This window comes from Macrosteles quadrilineatus, unplaced genomic scaffold (genome assembly GCF_028750875.1).
Source record: "Macrosteles quadrilineatus isolate MER2022 unplaced genomic scaffold, UCM_ALF_1.0 Scaffold_12__1_contigs__length_5162894, whole genome shotgun sequence".
In the NCBI taxonomy this organism is placed as follows: domain Eukaryota; kingdom Metazoa; phylum Arthropoda; class Insecta; order Hemiptera; family Cicadellidae; genus Macrosteles; species Macrosteles quadrilineatus.
In genome coordinates this window covers 4,977,069-4,994,518 of record NW_026542605.1, presented here as the reverse complement: position 1 = coordinate 4,994,518, position 17,450 = coordinate 4,977,069, and the positions used below count along the sequence as shown (strand labels likewise).

General features: G+C 40.4%; 1 protein-coding gene across 1 annotated transcript in view; it reads left to right on the top strand.

The window, feature by feature from the left end:
* The first annotated feature begins 11,175 nt into the window (after positions 1 to 11,175).
* Positions 11,176 to 17,450, top strand: part of LOC129004898 (uncharacterized) — a 46,874-nt gene continuing 40,599 nt past the window's right edge. The window contains exons 1-2 of the mRNA XM_054433592.1: positions 11,176 to 11,272; positions 15,965 to 16,079. Coding sequence (XP_054289567.1) covers positions 11,258 to 11,272; positions 15,965 to 16,079 — 130 coding nt within the window. The 5' untranslated portion in view covers positions 11,176 to 11,257. The remainder of the gene's footprint in view (positions 11,273 to 15,964; positions 16,080 to 17,450) is intronic.

The following is a 17,450-nucleotide window of genomic DNA, read 5'->3' as shown; positions in this document are numbered from 1 at the left end:
AAAAGATCCGGGTGACGTTTAATTGCGAAGCATTAGTTTTGCCTTGAAACTGTCAGATACTGTATTTGCGAAGGAATAGTTTTGTCAGCATATCTGAAAGTATGCAAACCAACTGCTGTGCTTTATATAAGAAGGTTTTAACTGACTATGATAAGATCCCCGTGCGTAGAACGGGCACACAGCTAGTTATAAATAAAAAAATCCTCTACTTCATGTTTGTTGTAATACTGTACAAAAGTATTTTTTTAACCAATAACGTGTTTATTTTTTACTTTTGAGTTGATTTTGACTATTCAGCTATGAAACTGCCAAACCAAATAACTTTTATGTTACATTTTTTACATAAACTAATAGTATTCACGAATTAGTGCAAGAACAAGTTAGGTAATTTGCATTACCTAACTTCCATTACCTAAGGTGTGAACAGTCCTTTAGGTCTTGAAAACAGACGAAGGCGAAGAATGATGAGAGATCTGATGAGATTAAAGAGGTTTGAAGAAAATAGACCTGGTTTTGATATCAAGAGATCCCGAAAAACAGAAAAAAATTCATTCCTACAAATAAATTGCATAGGCAGATTTTGTGATGCGCTTTACTTTGGTACAGAAAATAAATTCAAATGAAATACAAAGCTATTTTAGCTCTAAAAAGCAGTGACTGTGATATGATCAACAACAAAGTCTTGGATAAATTGCCAGGTGAGCCCAATGTGTACAAAAGCATTGATGGTTTGCTTGCAGATGATTTAAACGCCAATCTAGAATGCCCAACAGAGTTTTTAAACAATATATAACGTCAGTGCCAAGATACAGATTGGTGGTTTTATTGATGAGGAATATCAATACATCAAAGGGCCTCATTAAAATGGAACAAGGCTCCATGTGACCAAAATGGTTAACAATTAATAGAATGTTAAGTCCAAACTGGAACAAGCGAGGGGGACATATTTTGATTCAGAGTAGTACTTTTGTGAATAAGGTATATTTTTTGTATCTATTTTTAAAAGTGGTTTCTTCATGCAGAATTGTTATGTTCTTAAAATGTGTTAATATTGGTTTTATAAAATGTTTTTATTAAATGCGTTTTAAAACTTTTTTAAAAGTAACTATAAAATAATTGATATCTTATTAATTTACTAAATATAACACATATACAGCTGGAAAACTGTTTGTCTGCTTTCCTTCTAAGGCTTCGAGTGTACTGTATTTTATTTTCGACTTTGAGTCAATGAATAACCCGATGAATTTGTTTCCTAAATTCATATGTTATTTTGCGGCGCGTTGAGCCGCGCGGGTTCACTAGTAGTTCTCTATTAGACATATGAATTGCTATGGAATTTGCTGTTGGCTCCCGTCGTGGTCAATCGTCATACTCTAAATCCAATATGAGCGGTTGAGATCTGACCCTTCCGCACGACCAAATGTACCCAGTCACACTCGAACTGTCCATAATGTAATAGAATTTGACTATATTTCGTCCACTTTACTTACAAAGACAGTTTTAGAAGTTTAAAGTCGATATTAGAAGAAATGTTACAGTTATTGACAAAATTCTCTCACCCCGGGTCGTTCAACTAATCGCCCTCCCTCCTTTAACGCCCTCTCCCATAATTGCATTCGCATTGAGTTTAGTTTTCCCCAGAAACATTTGCTTATCGTATTATCACAATAAGTAATAAAATGTTGTATTGAAATTATACCTTTTCCAAGGTAATATAGTTAAACCTACCCTGGCATTTCAATCAATTTCTAACGGCCACCATGGCATTTTAATTAATAATCATAAACCTAGATTGGTACTATTCGTAAAATTTTTTTTTATTTAGTCAAAAAGGACCGGATAATTGACCTATGATAACACCAATTTCCATTTAAATGAATGCATACGGCTGACATAAATTATTCCTGTCATTGTAACATTCAATTACAAACAAAACATAGACTCGCAACCATAATACAGAAACAATTCTGTGCAACCATAATAAACAAAAAACCTTAAAAACTACTATAAATAACATTAGTAGTTTAGTGTAGCGTTATATAGGTTATGCAAATTTCAATAATTATTCTACAATTTCAATACACCAATGCAGTTTCACACCGCTGTTCTGATGTTGTTCGGCTAAGTTCGGCTAATTTCGGACACCATCGTTTGTCAAGGTTATATCCCCACTGCTCAAGTATTGTTTGTGTTATCATACCCGCTTAATCATTATAGTTCAAACGGTGTTACGATACAATTGTCTCCCTCTTAAGGCCTCTATTAGCCGTGAGCAACATGTGGCGCAGGCAGCTAGTGGAGCCGCCGGTGGTGACGCCGGTGACCCACAGCGTTTGGAACATGGACACTAGTCGCGCGACACATTCGTAGCTCGCTCAAACAGCGGAATTCACCTCAACACGAAATGTTATGTCTAGTGTCAAACATGACGTTGAGTGACTGCATCCACAATTTGCCCATCACTATTAGCACTAGACATTGTTTATCTAAACTAAAGACAACTAAAAACGCTAATGACACAAAAAGGAAAGAATTCACTGTTAAAAAGGTCACTGGTAAACAAAGTAAACAGAAGTCACTAATGAATATAACATCAATATGGCGAGGCACGTCTCAATCGACTCAAACCACGATGTAGACTGTGTGACAGGCTTCGTTTTCACGTTAATAGCGCATGCGAGCGCAGTCAGTGGCGTCGCATGTCGCCCACGGCTAATAGGCTCCTTATACTGCAATGCCCCCCGACTGCCTGGACACTAAAACGGTCGCGACACATGTTGCCGGGCAAAATCACTCCCGGCAACATCTCGGGCAGCTTTTTCGGTGGCGCAACTGGTCTCCCCACGGCTAATAGGCGCCATTTGACTCCATGCCCCTCTACACGTCCGACACCGGCGGCTCCACTAGCTGCGCCACATGTTGCTCACGGCTAATAGGGGCCAGACCCAGGTGGTCCTTTTTGCCGGTGACCCACAACTCATTTAGTTGTGACAGGTTTTCAGCAGGGTGCCACCCTTCAATTAACTGCCACCTTTGTTAGTCGCGTGCCCTCCCCTTATCCTTATCTCCCCTCGTTCCACTTTCTCCTTATTGCAGAACGGAACCAGCAATTCCATCACTACCAGGTCCGTCATACCCGGAAACTCTCTCAGGTACAATGCCTTCTCTAAAAATCCCAGCAAAGGTAACACTTCCAACCCATTGACAGGACAAAACCCACTTAGAACAGATGCAACGGGGTGAGGCAGTGGCGCAAACGAACTTCGAGTCTGCGCCCCTATCTCGCCCCGACACAACATTTCCAAACCCATCTTGCTCCCAACCAGTATCAAACTCAACACATTCAGCAAAAAACATCACTTGAACACACAAAATCTAATCCCTAAGGCTTCTGGACGTTGATGCCTACGCACCTGATGGGGCCGAAAAGAAGATCCTGCCCATTCATACCGCAAGTACCGCAAGAAAAAAAATAACAACAAATGACCCACGAACGTACACACACACACAAACATACACCGTTACATACACTAGACAACACCTAACACTTGTGTGATGGGGTGTACACACAAACCTGTTTTTTTTTTTTTTGAGACATGACCATGCTTTTGACACTCTTGCTCCCGAAGGATGCAAGTCATTACCACCGATTCCACCCGGTGCCTCGGCCCAAGGGCGAGCTCCGAATAACATATGTTTACGCCGCACCACAACAACAACTAGACCTTTTTCCAAAACTGCCAGGCCAGAACATTTCCAAGAAACCAATCCATCCATGGCTCTTCAAAAAAAAAATCAGAACGTGGACAGTGATCGGGTCTCTAAGTATCCAAGTCGTGAAACCAAGTTTCACGACAAGGCACCCAGGACGCAACCAGCAAACCACGCTCTGCTACCAGATGAGCCATGCCCTCGTGCCTGCACCTAGACTAACGAAATGGAAGCGCGATCCATGCGCAGGCCCGAGGGGCGGCTCACAAAACTTTACTTAACAAAATGAGAACCATGGATGGAGGTTCAAGAACAACACGCCATTTGAGAGAAACGAGCTGTAATTAACCACTTGAATAAACACAACAACAATAATCAACAACAATACATGAATTAAATACTCTCAATTAAACTTTAAATAAATTTAGATACCCATTTAATCTGCTGACTTACAGTCATTTCTTTATTATTCAAAATAGGCTAAAAAAAACCTTACTAGCTTTTACATTAAAAATTCTTTTAAATTAACAGTATATAACAATGAATATAAATATGCCTTCTTAATACTGTATTTAGAAATTGGTAACAATAGAAAAATTTAGGGGCCCCAAAAAAATGAATTTAAATGAATAATTTATGCAGATAAAAAAAAAATAACAAGTGATAAATCTCTTCAGTCAAAAAACAGCAACAATACATTTTTAAATAAAAGAATCTATATATAAATAAATAACAGTTAACAACAATAACAACAACTTGCGGTAGTGCGTATTCAGTTCAGTTCTGGGCGGACAGCACCGGAGGAGGGACGATGCAGGACGGAGAGGCGGCCATAAAGGGAGGTTAGCCAAGATAGAGGAGACCCTCTCCGCCTAGGCTGATGTGTAAGTCCAAGGCACTCCTCACGGGCCCCAAAAGGCGCGCGTGGCGCGAATAATTTTATTCCATGGTCGACGTTAGTATCCTCTAGAAGAATATAAGGCAACTTGCATATAAAACATGCCACAAAAATTAAGATGGAACAGGATAACAAAATATGCCGACCAAAGTTGGGGAACGCCACACAACCTATGAAGGTTGGCGGTGGGAGTAAGAAAAACAAAACCCACAGCCTAGTTCGGGGTCGTGGGAAATAACAAACGAAACACTGAACTAGCCTACTATAAAAAAAAACACTTGAACCATTGAATATGAGTCGTGACATTCGCCGGTGGAATTAGTCACGGCTCAGTTAATCGAACTCCTCCGTTATTATTGAACCGATTTTGACGTTTGAGGTCTCAAAATAAAGGTTAAAACGTGTAGTTGTGCCCAACGATATTAGATTTTTGATAAAGTCGTTGGTAAGGGTGTCAGAGGCCCTCAAAGTCAGTTTTTTCTCCATAAGGATAACATGGGAGATAATTTTTATTTATAGAAACATATGTTTTACTTGAAAATAGTCAAAGTCTTCTACATAAGAAATTGGTGTGTATTATGGCTGTTAATGTATATTAAAGTTTAATAATGTGTTGGGTACCTTAAAGTGTATACTCATAATGGACAATACTACTTTATTTTAATGCTGGGAATAGTAAAATTTAGTTGAGAATAAGTTTAGGTACCATGATTTACAAAACTGTACTATAACATTTAAAATCACAAATCTTTGACATTAATTTATTTGACACGAAACAGCTGATATACCAGACAAATTATAAATAAAAGAAATCCTCTACTTCATGTTTGTTGTAATACTGTACAAAAGTATTTTTTTTAACCAATAACGTGTTTATTTTTTACTTTTGAGTTTATTTTGACTATTCAGCTATGAAACTGCCAAACCAAATAACTTTTATGTTACATTTTTTACATAAACTAATAGTATTCACGAATTAGTGCAAGAACAAGTTAGGTAATTTGCATTATTCCACGAGGAAGAAGAGTTAGGTCTTGAAAACAGACGAAGGCGAAGAATGATGAGAGATCTGATTAGATTAAGGAGGTTTGAAGAAAATAGACCTGGTTTTGATTTCAAGAGATCCCGAAAAACAGAAAAAATTCATTCCTACAAATAAATTGCATAGGCAGATTTTGTGATGCGCTTTACTTTGGTACAGAAAATAAATTCAAATGAAATACAAAGCTATTTTAGCTCTAAAAAGCAGTGACTGTGATATGATCAACAACAAAGTCTTGGATACATTGCCAGGTGAGCCCAAGGTGTACAAAAGCATTGATGGTTTGCTTGCAGATGATTTAAACGCCAATCTAGAATGCCCAACAGAGTTTTTAAACAATATATAACGTCAGTGCCAAGATACAGATTGGTGGTTTTATTGATGAGGAATATCAATACATCAAAGGGCCTCATTAAAATGGAACAAGGCTCCATGTGACCGAAATGGTTAACAATTAATAGAATGTTAAGTCCAAACTGGAACAAGTGAGGGGGACATATTTTGATTCAGAGTAGTACTTTTGTGAATAAGGTATATTTTTTGTGTCTATTTTTAAAAGTGGTTTCTTCATGCAGAATTGTTATGTTCTTAAAATGTGTTAATATTGGTTTTATAAAATGTTTTTATTAAATGCGTTTTAAAACTTTTTTAAAAGTAACTATAAAATAATTGATATCTTATTAATTTACTAAATATAACACATATACAGCTGGAAAACTGTTTGTCTGCTTTCCTTCTAAGGCTTCGAGTGTACTGTATTTTATTTTCGACTTTGAGTCAATGTATAACCCGATGAATTTGTTTCCTAAATTCATATGTTATTTTGCGGTGCGTTGAGCCGCGCGGGTTCACTAGTAGTTCTCTATTAGGCCTCGGGTACGATACGAGCGGCGAGCGGCAACCTGAGCGGCACGTAAGCGGCGGTGGTGGCTACGATACAAGCGGCACTTTTATAACGCTCATGAAATTTCCCAAGTTTTATAAGTTAGTTTAGTATTAAATAGTAAACTATGCTTACCTGCAAGACGTATTGCAACTTTGGTTGCTATCTGACAATTGTTTGCCTTTAAAGAAAAACTTAGTTTTTAGAAAAACCTTAACCATAATTTTTTTCCATACTTTTCTGGTGACTGAAGTGTTTTTAAACTTCCTTGCTGGTCATTCCACAAACATTACCTGGGCTGCACCTCACGTATTGACTCGTATCGCATGTTTGCTGATGTTTCCCTGTCATTTTAGGCCGAACAAAAGCATGACTCACCTGAGCGGCGAGCGGCGTTTTCGCGAAAATCGGTTTTGACTTGGAACCTTGAGCGGCGCTGAGCGGTGCCGCTCACCGCCGCTCGCCGCTCAGACGTATCGTGGCCACCCTCAACAAATTTACACGCAACCAAATGAGACCCGATGTCAGAGCGGCGCCGCTCATGCCGCTCGCCGCTCACCGCTCGCCGCTCGCCGCTCGTATCGTACCCGGGGCCTAAGACATATGAATTGCTATGGAATTTGCTGTTGGCTCCCGTCGTGGTCAATCGTCATACTCTAAATCCAATATGAGCGGTTGAGATCTGACCCTTCCGCACGACCAAATGTACCCAGTCACACTCGAACTGTCCATAATGTAATAGAATTTGACTATATTTCGTCCACTTTACTTACAAAGACAGTTTTAGAAGTTTAAAGTCGATATTAGAAGAAATGTTACAGTTATTGACAAAATTCTCTCACCCCGGGTCGTTCAACTAATCGCCCTCCCTCCTTTAACGCCCTCTCCCATAATTGCATTCGCATTGAGTTTAGTTTTCCCCAGAAACATTTGCTTATCGTATTATCACAATAAGTAATAAAATGTTGTATTGAAATTATACCTTTTCCAAGGTAATATAGTTAAACCTACCCTGGCATTTCAATCAATTTCTAACGGCCACCATGGCATTTTAATTAATAATCATAAACCTAGAGTGGTACTATTCGTAAAATTTTTTTTTATTTAGTCAAAAAAGGACCGGATAATTGACCTATGATAACACCAATTTCCATTTAAATCAATGCATACGGCTGACATAAATTATTCCTGTCATTGTAACATTCAATTACAAACAAAACATAGACTCGTAACCATAATACAGAAACAATTCTGTGCAACCATAATAAACAAAAAACCTTAAAAATTACTATAAATAACATTAGTAGGTTAGTGTAGCGTTATATAGGTTATGCAAATTTCAATAATTATTCTACAAAATGTCAATACACCAATGCAGTTTCACACCGCTGTTCTGATGTTGTTCGGCTAAGTTCGGCTAATTTCGGACACCATCGTTTGTCAAGGTTATATCCCCACTGCTCAAGTATTGTTGGTGTTATCATACCCGCTTAATAATTATAGTTCAAACGGTGTTACGATACAATTGTCTTCCTCTTAAGGCCTCTATTAGCCGTGAGCAACACGTGGCGCACCCGCTATCTCCGCGTCCCGCCATCTCCGTGTACCGCTATCTCCGAATTTCAGAGTGACCCCTATAATCCTCGGTTACTTCCTGCGTTAAGACTTTCCGTTCAAACCTAACCTAACCTAACTTAACTTAACTTAACCTAACCTAACCTAACCTAACCTAACCTGACCTAACCTAACCTAACCCACGGGTTAAATTTTCATCAAATCTTCCATCCACGGGGCTTCGCAGCCGTGGATGCAATGACAGCTAACAACGCAGTCAGTGACTGGATTATAAGGGTCACTCAAGAATTCGGAGATGGCGGGACAGATTTGGGTTCGGAGATAGTGGGAGCACACGGATTTGACTGCATGCCCCACCTGAGACGGCAGAGGAGCTCGACCAGCAAGTCCTGGACCTGTCAACGCTGCTGCAGGACACTGTGGTTGCCGCCAGCTCTGACGTTGACCCGAGGGCCCCCCCACCACTTCCCCAGGGGCTGCGGGAGGAGATCGCCCTGCGACGTCGCCTGAGGAGGGCGTACCAACAGTCCCGCTGCCCTCGAGAGAAGGCGGACTTCAACCGGCAGGCCAGGAGGTGCTCCCGACTGCTGGCTGAGCATCGGTCCCAGGAGTGGGAGGACTTCGTCGAGGGACAGGCTGACACCAACGACGGGATCTGGAAGATCGCCAAGGCTCTGCGCGGCACGAAGACCCACAACAGGCCGCTGCATGGGGGACGCGGGCTCGTCTACTCGCCCGAAGACCGTGCAGATACCTTCGCAGACTCGCTGGAAGACCAGTTTTCCCCACACCCGGACGTCTACGACGAGGACTTCTGTGAGGTTGTTGACGACTTCGTAGAGACCTACGAGCCGGACTCCGACGACGAGGACATCCCCCACGTGACCGTCAGCGAGGTGAAGGGCCACATCGCTCGACTCCGTCCGAAGAAGGCCCCTGGACCGGACTCCCTCGGGACTCCAGCACTGAAGAACCTGCCGGCTTGGGTGATTGTTGTGATCACCTGTCTCTTCAACTCCTGCGTGAGGCTGGCCCACTTCCCCGACACCTGGAAGTTGGCGAACGTCATCCTCATCCCCAAGCCCGGCAAGGACCACATCTTCCCCGAGAACCACAGGCCGATCTCCCTCCTGCCTGTGCTCTCCAAGATGCTGGAGCGGATCATCCTGGCGAGATTCCCCGAGGAGTTCTTCTCTTCGATCAGGACTGAGCAGTACGGCTTCAGGCGGGGCCACTCCACCACCCTCCAGCTGCGGCGGGTCCTCAACACCATCGCTGGAGCGATGGAACGGAAGCACCACTCGACCTCAGTCCTGATCGACGTGAGCAAAGCCTTCGACCGGGTCTGGCACGAGGGGCTTCTCTACAAGCTGGCGTCCTCCCCTCTACCCGGCTCGATCTACAGGCTCGTCAAGAGCTACCTGACCGCTCGCCGCTTCAAGGTCTCCGTTGGACGGGCGACTTCCACACCACGGCCAGTCTCTTCGGGTGTGCCACAGGGGTCGGTTCTCGGGCCGATACTCTACCTGTGGTACACCAACGACATGCCCCTGGCGCCGAGAGTGCAACTCTCGCTCTATGCAGATGATGCGCTCTTCACTGCCACCTCCGCCAACCTGAGGATGTCCAGGGTGTATGTCCAGCGACAGCTGGACCTGTTGCTGCCGTGGCTGACGAAGTGGCGAGTCAAAGTCAACGCTGACAAGAGTGAGGCCATCTCCTTCACGAGGTCGAGGAGGCAGGACGATGGTCAACACCTCCACCTAGACGGGGCCGACATCCCATGGAAGCGCCGGGTGAAGTACCTCGGCGTCCTGCTGGATCAGCGACTCACCCTGACTCCCCACGTCGAGAGGGTCTGCGACCTCGCCAGGAAAGGTCTTGGCGCCATCCGCCCGCTGCTCAGGTCACGGAAGTTGTCGACGGCTGCAAGAGTCCGACTCTACACGGCCCTGCTTCGGCCTGTCCTCACGTACGCAGCCCCTGCATGGTACCACCTCACCTGCAGAACCGCTAGACGGAGGCTGCTCGTCGTCCAGAGCAAGGCTCTTCGGCAGGCGACAGATTCACCCTGGTACGTGAGGAACTCCGTCATCAGGGACTCCACAGCAGTGACAACTCTCCGAGAATTCGTCGACGGCCTTCGAGCGAGACTTGAAGAGACGGCGGATGACTCTCCGTGGGAACACATCAGGGACCTGGTCGCTGAGGATGTTCCCCAGCTTCGCCCCCGGATCGACGACTAACTCCCAGAACGACGTTGACGTCTACAGGTAGCTGAGCTACCAGGGCTTGGACCCACAGCAGACCGGAAGTATATGCTCCCAGCGAGCAGGCACTTCCCCCAGACGTGGCGCTAGTCGCCACAATCATATACACTTGGACTTGGACCTCTACACGTCCGACACCGGCGGCTCCACTAGCTGCGCCACATGTTGCTCACGGCTAATAGGGGCCTTAGACCCAGGTGGTCCTTTTTGCCGGTGGCCCACAACTCATTTAGTTGTGACAGGTTTCCAGCAGGGTGCCGCCCTTCAATTAACTGTCACCTTTGTTAGTCGCGTGCCCTCCCCTTATCCTTATCTCCCCTCGTTCCACTTTCTCTTTATTGTTGTTATAATATCTTACACCCTATTTCATATTTCATATGTGACCAAATAAATTTACCTTAACGACAATTAATATAACACCGTTATATATGAAAATGTAATAGGTAGTTAATGGTGCTTTAAACGATTCTTTATTTACAAGTCAACATCTATTACAATACAATAATTAAATTTAAACCAATCAATTCGTGAAAAAAACCTGTATATACAATAAAATCTTCATCTGTGTATAAATAAACAATGCTTAAATTATGCTAATATTATGCTGATACATAATTATCTATTGCGATGACTTTTTATTCCCCAACCCTGTGTCTTTGTCTTGCGAAGTTATAAAAGGTGTGATACATTGTTACATAGAATTACAAATGGGTCTAGCAATTTTAGTTGAAGAGTTCAACGTCTGTTTGATCTGATATTTCAACTTTTTAATTCTTTTTCAAATTTTACATTATTCGGCCCGTCTACACCTAAGTTCTAAACCAATTCCAAATTTAACTTCTTAAATTAAAGCTAGCACCAGTGCATCTAGTGAATTTATGTCAACTTCAAATGTAAGTAACACTCTACTTAACATCAGCCTCGTCCATTGCATTAGCTGTAGTAGGTCCTTATAAACGATGATTTCAAAGACTCATAACGAAAGATTCAGTATATATTTACAACTAAATCAGCCCATAACTTAATTCATAGTATAGAATTGTAACAGAAATATATCACAGTACAATACTTTCAAAGTTACTAATGAATACTATGGCTCAGCCAAATCACATGGGTGAACAATTTCCTGTTAAGATGAAATCAACCAGTTAAGATGAAAATACAAATAGATCTATACTACAGAAAAGTAAATGATTGAAATATAACAATAAGGAATACTTTTTCATAGGCCTATATGTATATGCAGATAAAAGGCTCATATGTGTACAAGCCTTCAACAGGATATTACCATAAGGCCATGCCATTTTCATCCTCATGACCTACAAACAATTAGCGTACAGTCATTAGGCTATCACAAACATAAGGTCTGTTATAATCACTTAAATACAAATTGTATTGCACATATTTCTCATTGCGTTATATTTAGGTTAAATACCCTAGGACCAGGAACAAAATCACAATCCTAGCGTAAGTAGGCTACTTTGTATTAGGATCGTGCCTAATCAATTACAGTTAGGTTATTGTTTTCTCGCTCCAATAGTATACAATGCACTCATAGCAATAAGAGAATATATTACTTTTTACAACACATTCACAGTTACAAGTTCTCATACCTCTAGGCCTACTACTATGGCTAACCCAGACAGCACACTTCATCCCAGGGACATCCCATAGTAGTCCCATATGTCCTGAGAATGTCTCGGGATATGTACGCTAGCCTCAAGATATCCCGCAAAATCCCGGGACGAGTACGAAATCCACAGGATATCCTACAATATACCGTAATGTCCCGGGATTTGTAAGTTAACCTCAGGATATCCTGTAAAGTCCCGGGATATGTACGAATGCCATAGGATATCCCAGAATGTCCCATGACATCCCGGGACATGTACAAAATCCACTGGGTATCCTGTAATGTCCCGGTAACAAACTGAAGAAAAAAACTACTACCTACCACTGATGAAATGTATATCTAAATTTAAATGTTCAACAAGGCCAATATATAATAACTAGGGATCCCGTGCGGCTCAATGAGCCGCCTACTATGAAACATAACGCCAAGGAAAACCTTACGCTTAAATTCTAGTAACTTTAGTTACATCTTAGAGTTATTTGAAAACTTGTTAGAAACTAATTTTAAATATCTCTAATGGCGTCACCAAGGTTCACCTACATCATTTCTGCTCTCGATTTTAACTGGTAACTTCTAATGAATGCTAAACGATCTGCCTCAATTCGAGTTAATATGTTGCAACAAAGTTTTTCCAGCATTGAGAATTATCGAAGAAAACTGTTGCCGTAATGATAACCTTTCTTAAGTAACTAAAGTTGGGCCATTTTATTCCTTTGATTTGAGACATCCCCCGATCAAACGAATTTTCTCCGTAGAGTAACCATTTCATGTGCTCCTTTTTTACCCACAAACTCGGGGCTACCAACTGGACAGCCATAACAATTGCCATAACAACTGGACAGCCTGCTTTGAATAGGCTAAAGCAGCAAACCCATTGAAAGTTGGTTAACGTAATTTTAACAAAATGTTTTGAAATATCTCGATCTGTCAGTGTCTGAAGTAAACATTTCTTGCATGCATTCATTTGATCTGACATTTAGGCAAGTTTCTTTCCCACCGTGACAACACTATGAGCTTCGTATATTTTTTCACTTCCAAAGTAAGTTGCATAGCAGAACTGGCAAATATTATTCTTCTCACAAAGTGAATGTGTATCTGGATGGGTATCTGTTAGACCACACCTCTCTTTTTCTACTCTCCTCATACGCACAAAATATCTTATTATCAATTGTGTCCTACTACCGTGTTCAATATTTCTTCTTTGAACTTGAGGCATTTTCTGTTCTTCCAACAAAACTGATTTGAACTGTTTAACTTGGTCTTAACCTACTAAATATTACAAACATCAATATTTACTCCCAAAAAGCTACAGCTTCTTATAAACAGCTGGTTTTTTTTTTTATTTGTTCTATGTATTTCTTATGGGGAAAACCCGACCTTTGAGTGGACCTCACGCTCTTAAGGGCAGGAATTTTAGAATTCTAAAACCTTATTGCAAAACTACATGTTGAGACGAATCTTTTGACACCTCAAACGTTGAAATTGGTCCACAAATAAGGGAGGAGTTGCGTTAACAAAAAACGGCTTCACGTATTACATATATAGATTTGTTTTATTCACTAGCGCTTTCAGAAACTAGGTTTCCATCTTCAGGCTGTGTTTACACTAGTACAAAAAGTAAATATTTACTTAATAAATTCATTTTAAACAAAGTTAAAACAGATGATTTAAAGGATAGCCTATTTTAAAAATAAAAAATAATATTAGAAAAATTAATCTTTTGAATTTTGGATATTTTACAGTGTTGTTCTTGATGTAATTATTTTCAGTAATTCCAAGTTTATAATTGGGCCGTCTTCATTGCTTAACAAATAATTTTGGTCTGTTTTTTTTCTATAAAATAAGATTCCCACGCATTAAGGTGTTGAGGTTTTATAATTTGTTTTAAAAGTTTAAGGTTTCCCAAAAATTGAAAATATGTCTTGTTAATACTGTGGCTAGCAAAGGGCTGACTTTACTTTACTGACATATTACTACCACTGAGTTCAGGAAAACTAGAGTTCTATCATAGTTGTGTGAAACGTGTATTTAATTCTAACTTTAAATTAATAAAATTATCTAAAACTAATTTTAATCATATAACAATCAATTATTATAACAGTGCTAATCTAATAGTTATCAAATAATCTATATTCAAATACCAGTATCCTCTCTAACTACCAGAAAAAAATTCAACTACTTGAGGCCTAAACAGATTAACGGAATCTACTGAAGTATCAAAAATATTTCAAGTATTCATTGCGACCATTGCAACTGTCGACTACTCTTTGACCACTTGAAAACACTCATAATCAACAAGCGCAGATAGCTCAGGAGGTAAGGTAACGCTCATAACGCGAACGCACCAGATTCGAGACCCGTCTGGGCCAAAAACTTTTTTCGTTTTTTTCTTCAAAATTTGTGTTTATCAACTATTCAATCAATTTACTCAACTGATAATTAAGTTTTTCATACTATATTATTTTGCGTTTTTTATGTTCAGGCCCAGACCACACTTTATCCCAGGGACATCCCATAGTAGTCCCATATGTCCTGAGAATGTCCTGAGGACTACCCTGGGATGACCTCGGATGTCCCACGGATATGCTGTGAGCTTATCCTTAGGACATCCCCGGGCGGGGACATTACGCATTCCTGTGGATATCCTGGGATATCCCAGGTTGACCATAGGACTACTATGGGATATCTTGCATATCCTGTCGCAATATCCGTGGGATATCCTGAGGAGAAAGTGTGCTCTCTGGGAAGCAAAGTCAGATAGGGGAACAATTTCCTTATACGAAATCAAATAGATTGATCTAAACGTACTATATCATCTAAACAACAATAAACTATAAGAATAAAAATTCATGTTACACATTTCATAGCCCAATATATCTACCTTACTTGTAGGCTCAAATGTTTACCTTCAAACTAAACGCTATAGTAATAGGTCCAGGGTCCAGTGCAATAGAAACATAATTATATAACTGATATCGATTGCCCTACCGTCAGTATCATATCACAACCATAAGTTTCGTTAGAGTGTAGCCTAGTAAGTTATACACCATTTGTATTGTACACGACTCTCACTCTGCTATAAATGGAATCACATGGATTTCTCTAATGAAATAATGTATTACAACAATCATTAGCATACCCTAAATTGCCTAATTACTTATAGGCCTAAACCCACTAAATTTTGGTTATGTTATATATCCAACCTATTTACTTCTGCCAACTGTAGGCTATTACTCTTATCCCAGTCTATTACATGTTTCCCAGATGTATCACACTGGTTTAAATCTCCTTTTAATCTCCATTAGGTAACAAATTACCTTGTCAAGCCTATTATTTTCTAGTATCATTGTATAGCCTATTCATTAATGTCCAATAGTTGACCTCACAGTTGCATATTATATTTTCTCACTAACAAATATTTATAGGCTTCTAACTTATAATTGCGTTAACTTTTTTAGGCCTACTGTGGAAATAGCCTATTTAATTGTTACTTTGTAAATATTTGCATGATGTATGTTTGCAGGTCAGAACTACTCTCGATCAACAAGTAATTGAATTTATTCAAGAATACCTCCCTTCACCTTATGAATTTTGGCCCCAGCATATTGCTAATGCACTCTCCTATCATAGTCTTTCTAACATTGATCACAAAATTCAAAATGTAGTAGCCACCTTCTTTCTGGTAAACGGTGTACCCCTTCGCGTTGGCCAAGAGTTGTTGTCGAGATGCAAATGTTCACCATCCCAAATATCAGAATTTAACCGATGTTGGGATTACGCAAATCAATCCAGTCACTACTTCTCATATGATCTCATTAGAAGGATGTATGTTGACATGACTGGTGCTCCCTGACGACCACAGACCCACTCTTCTGGATCTAGTACTAGGAAGGGAGTTTTATTAGTTTGAGATTCAATGCAAATGTGTAATCCAAATGTTGTCCACTTTCAGCCACAACCAGCTGTTCCGCCCAACCAGCCAGGGGCAGATTTCATGGACGACCAACAGTTTGCTGAAGTGGCACTAGCCTCCGAAGCAGCTGTCGATGAAGTTCTCCGTCAAGACCGTGAGTCCCGTTGCCATTGCAATACAATTCACAGCTCCATTTCCATTATATGCGCTCGTGTGAGAGAGCCCAGATAGCACAAAATGTGAAAACAACAAAAAATAGTGAAAATGTAAAAGTGAAAAAACAAATATTCTTTTCACGTGGAAATTACGTAAAAGTGAAAAATTAGTTAAATTAAAAACGTGATTATCACGTATAAATTTCACCTTTTAAGAATTTTTTAATTTTCATGTGAACGTCCCCTGGAACTACAAAGAAAACCTCCCAGATAGCAAGGATCTTTGATTCAAGGTTAACTTTTCCATACAATTTGCCTTCACAAGGAGTAGTATGTTTTCTGTGATCAGGGTAATCGGGGACGCGGAAAGGTCGCCCCCGGAAACATCACCCCCCTACGTCATATTGACGTCAGAGACCGGGGGTTATGTTTCCGGCCGCGGACACTCAATTTCAGTTGCAGCATGCACTCGTCGATATGACGATTTATTTTAGAGTTTGCGTATTAATTAGATAATTCTATCCACTTATCATATACAATTACCAGATTTTCTAATTACAATATATGTTAACCGGATACGTTACCCGCGATCGTTTTCAAAATGCACACCCCAGAAAGGTCCCCCCTGCCATGATCACCCCCGGTATACCTGCTGAAGGGCTTGGGCTCGTGACTCGAGCCAGCTATTGTTCAAAAGGGTGGAGTCTGTCCCATATTACCACCGCTCGACTGAACTCTCGTGAATGTGAAGGATTTTAACTTGCATGAATGGGAAGGATTTTGTATTATTACGCAAATTTTGTCGATATTAAGATAAATACAAATTAGCACTTCGATATTGTGCTTTCTCTAGACATTTCCCGTTAATTTTATACATCAAATGTATAAATCTTACTACAGTAATATTATAAATGTGAAATTTTGTGTGTTTGTTTGTTTGTTTGTTTGTCTGAAGTTCAATCACGCATTAACTACTGGACGGAATTGGCTGAAATTGACATGATAATAGCTCACATTCCCGAATAACATTTATGCATATTCTTATTTCGAAAACCCTTTCGGGCTCCGCCCCAGTGGCTCTGTATTTCCCCATGTTAACCTTATGAGTATTCATATTTAAAGGGAATTAAAGAATTTAGTCAGCTGTTACAACTAACAAAGTTGGTTCTATGATATGCAAAAGCATTAAAAAGTTATAAGATTTACCAACAGGCTGCAGCACTATTATTTTTGTCATGAATAAAAACAGCTATTGAACTAAGCAGCAACGAACAACTGTGATACGCAATGAGAACTGTATAAGTAGGATTGTTAACAGTTATGTTTGTTTTTAATTTCATGAATAATTTGTGATAATTTACAAATTTATT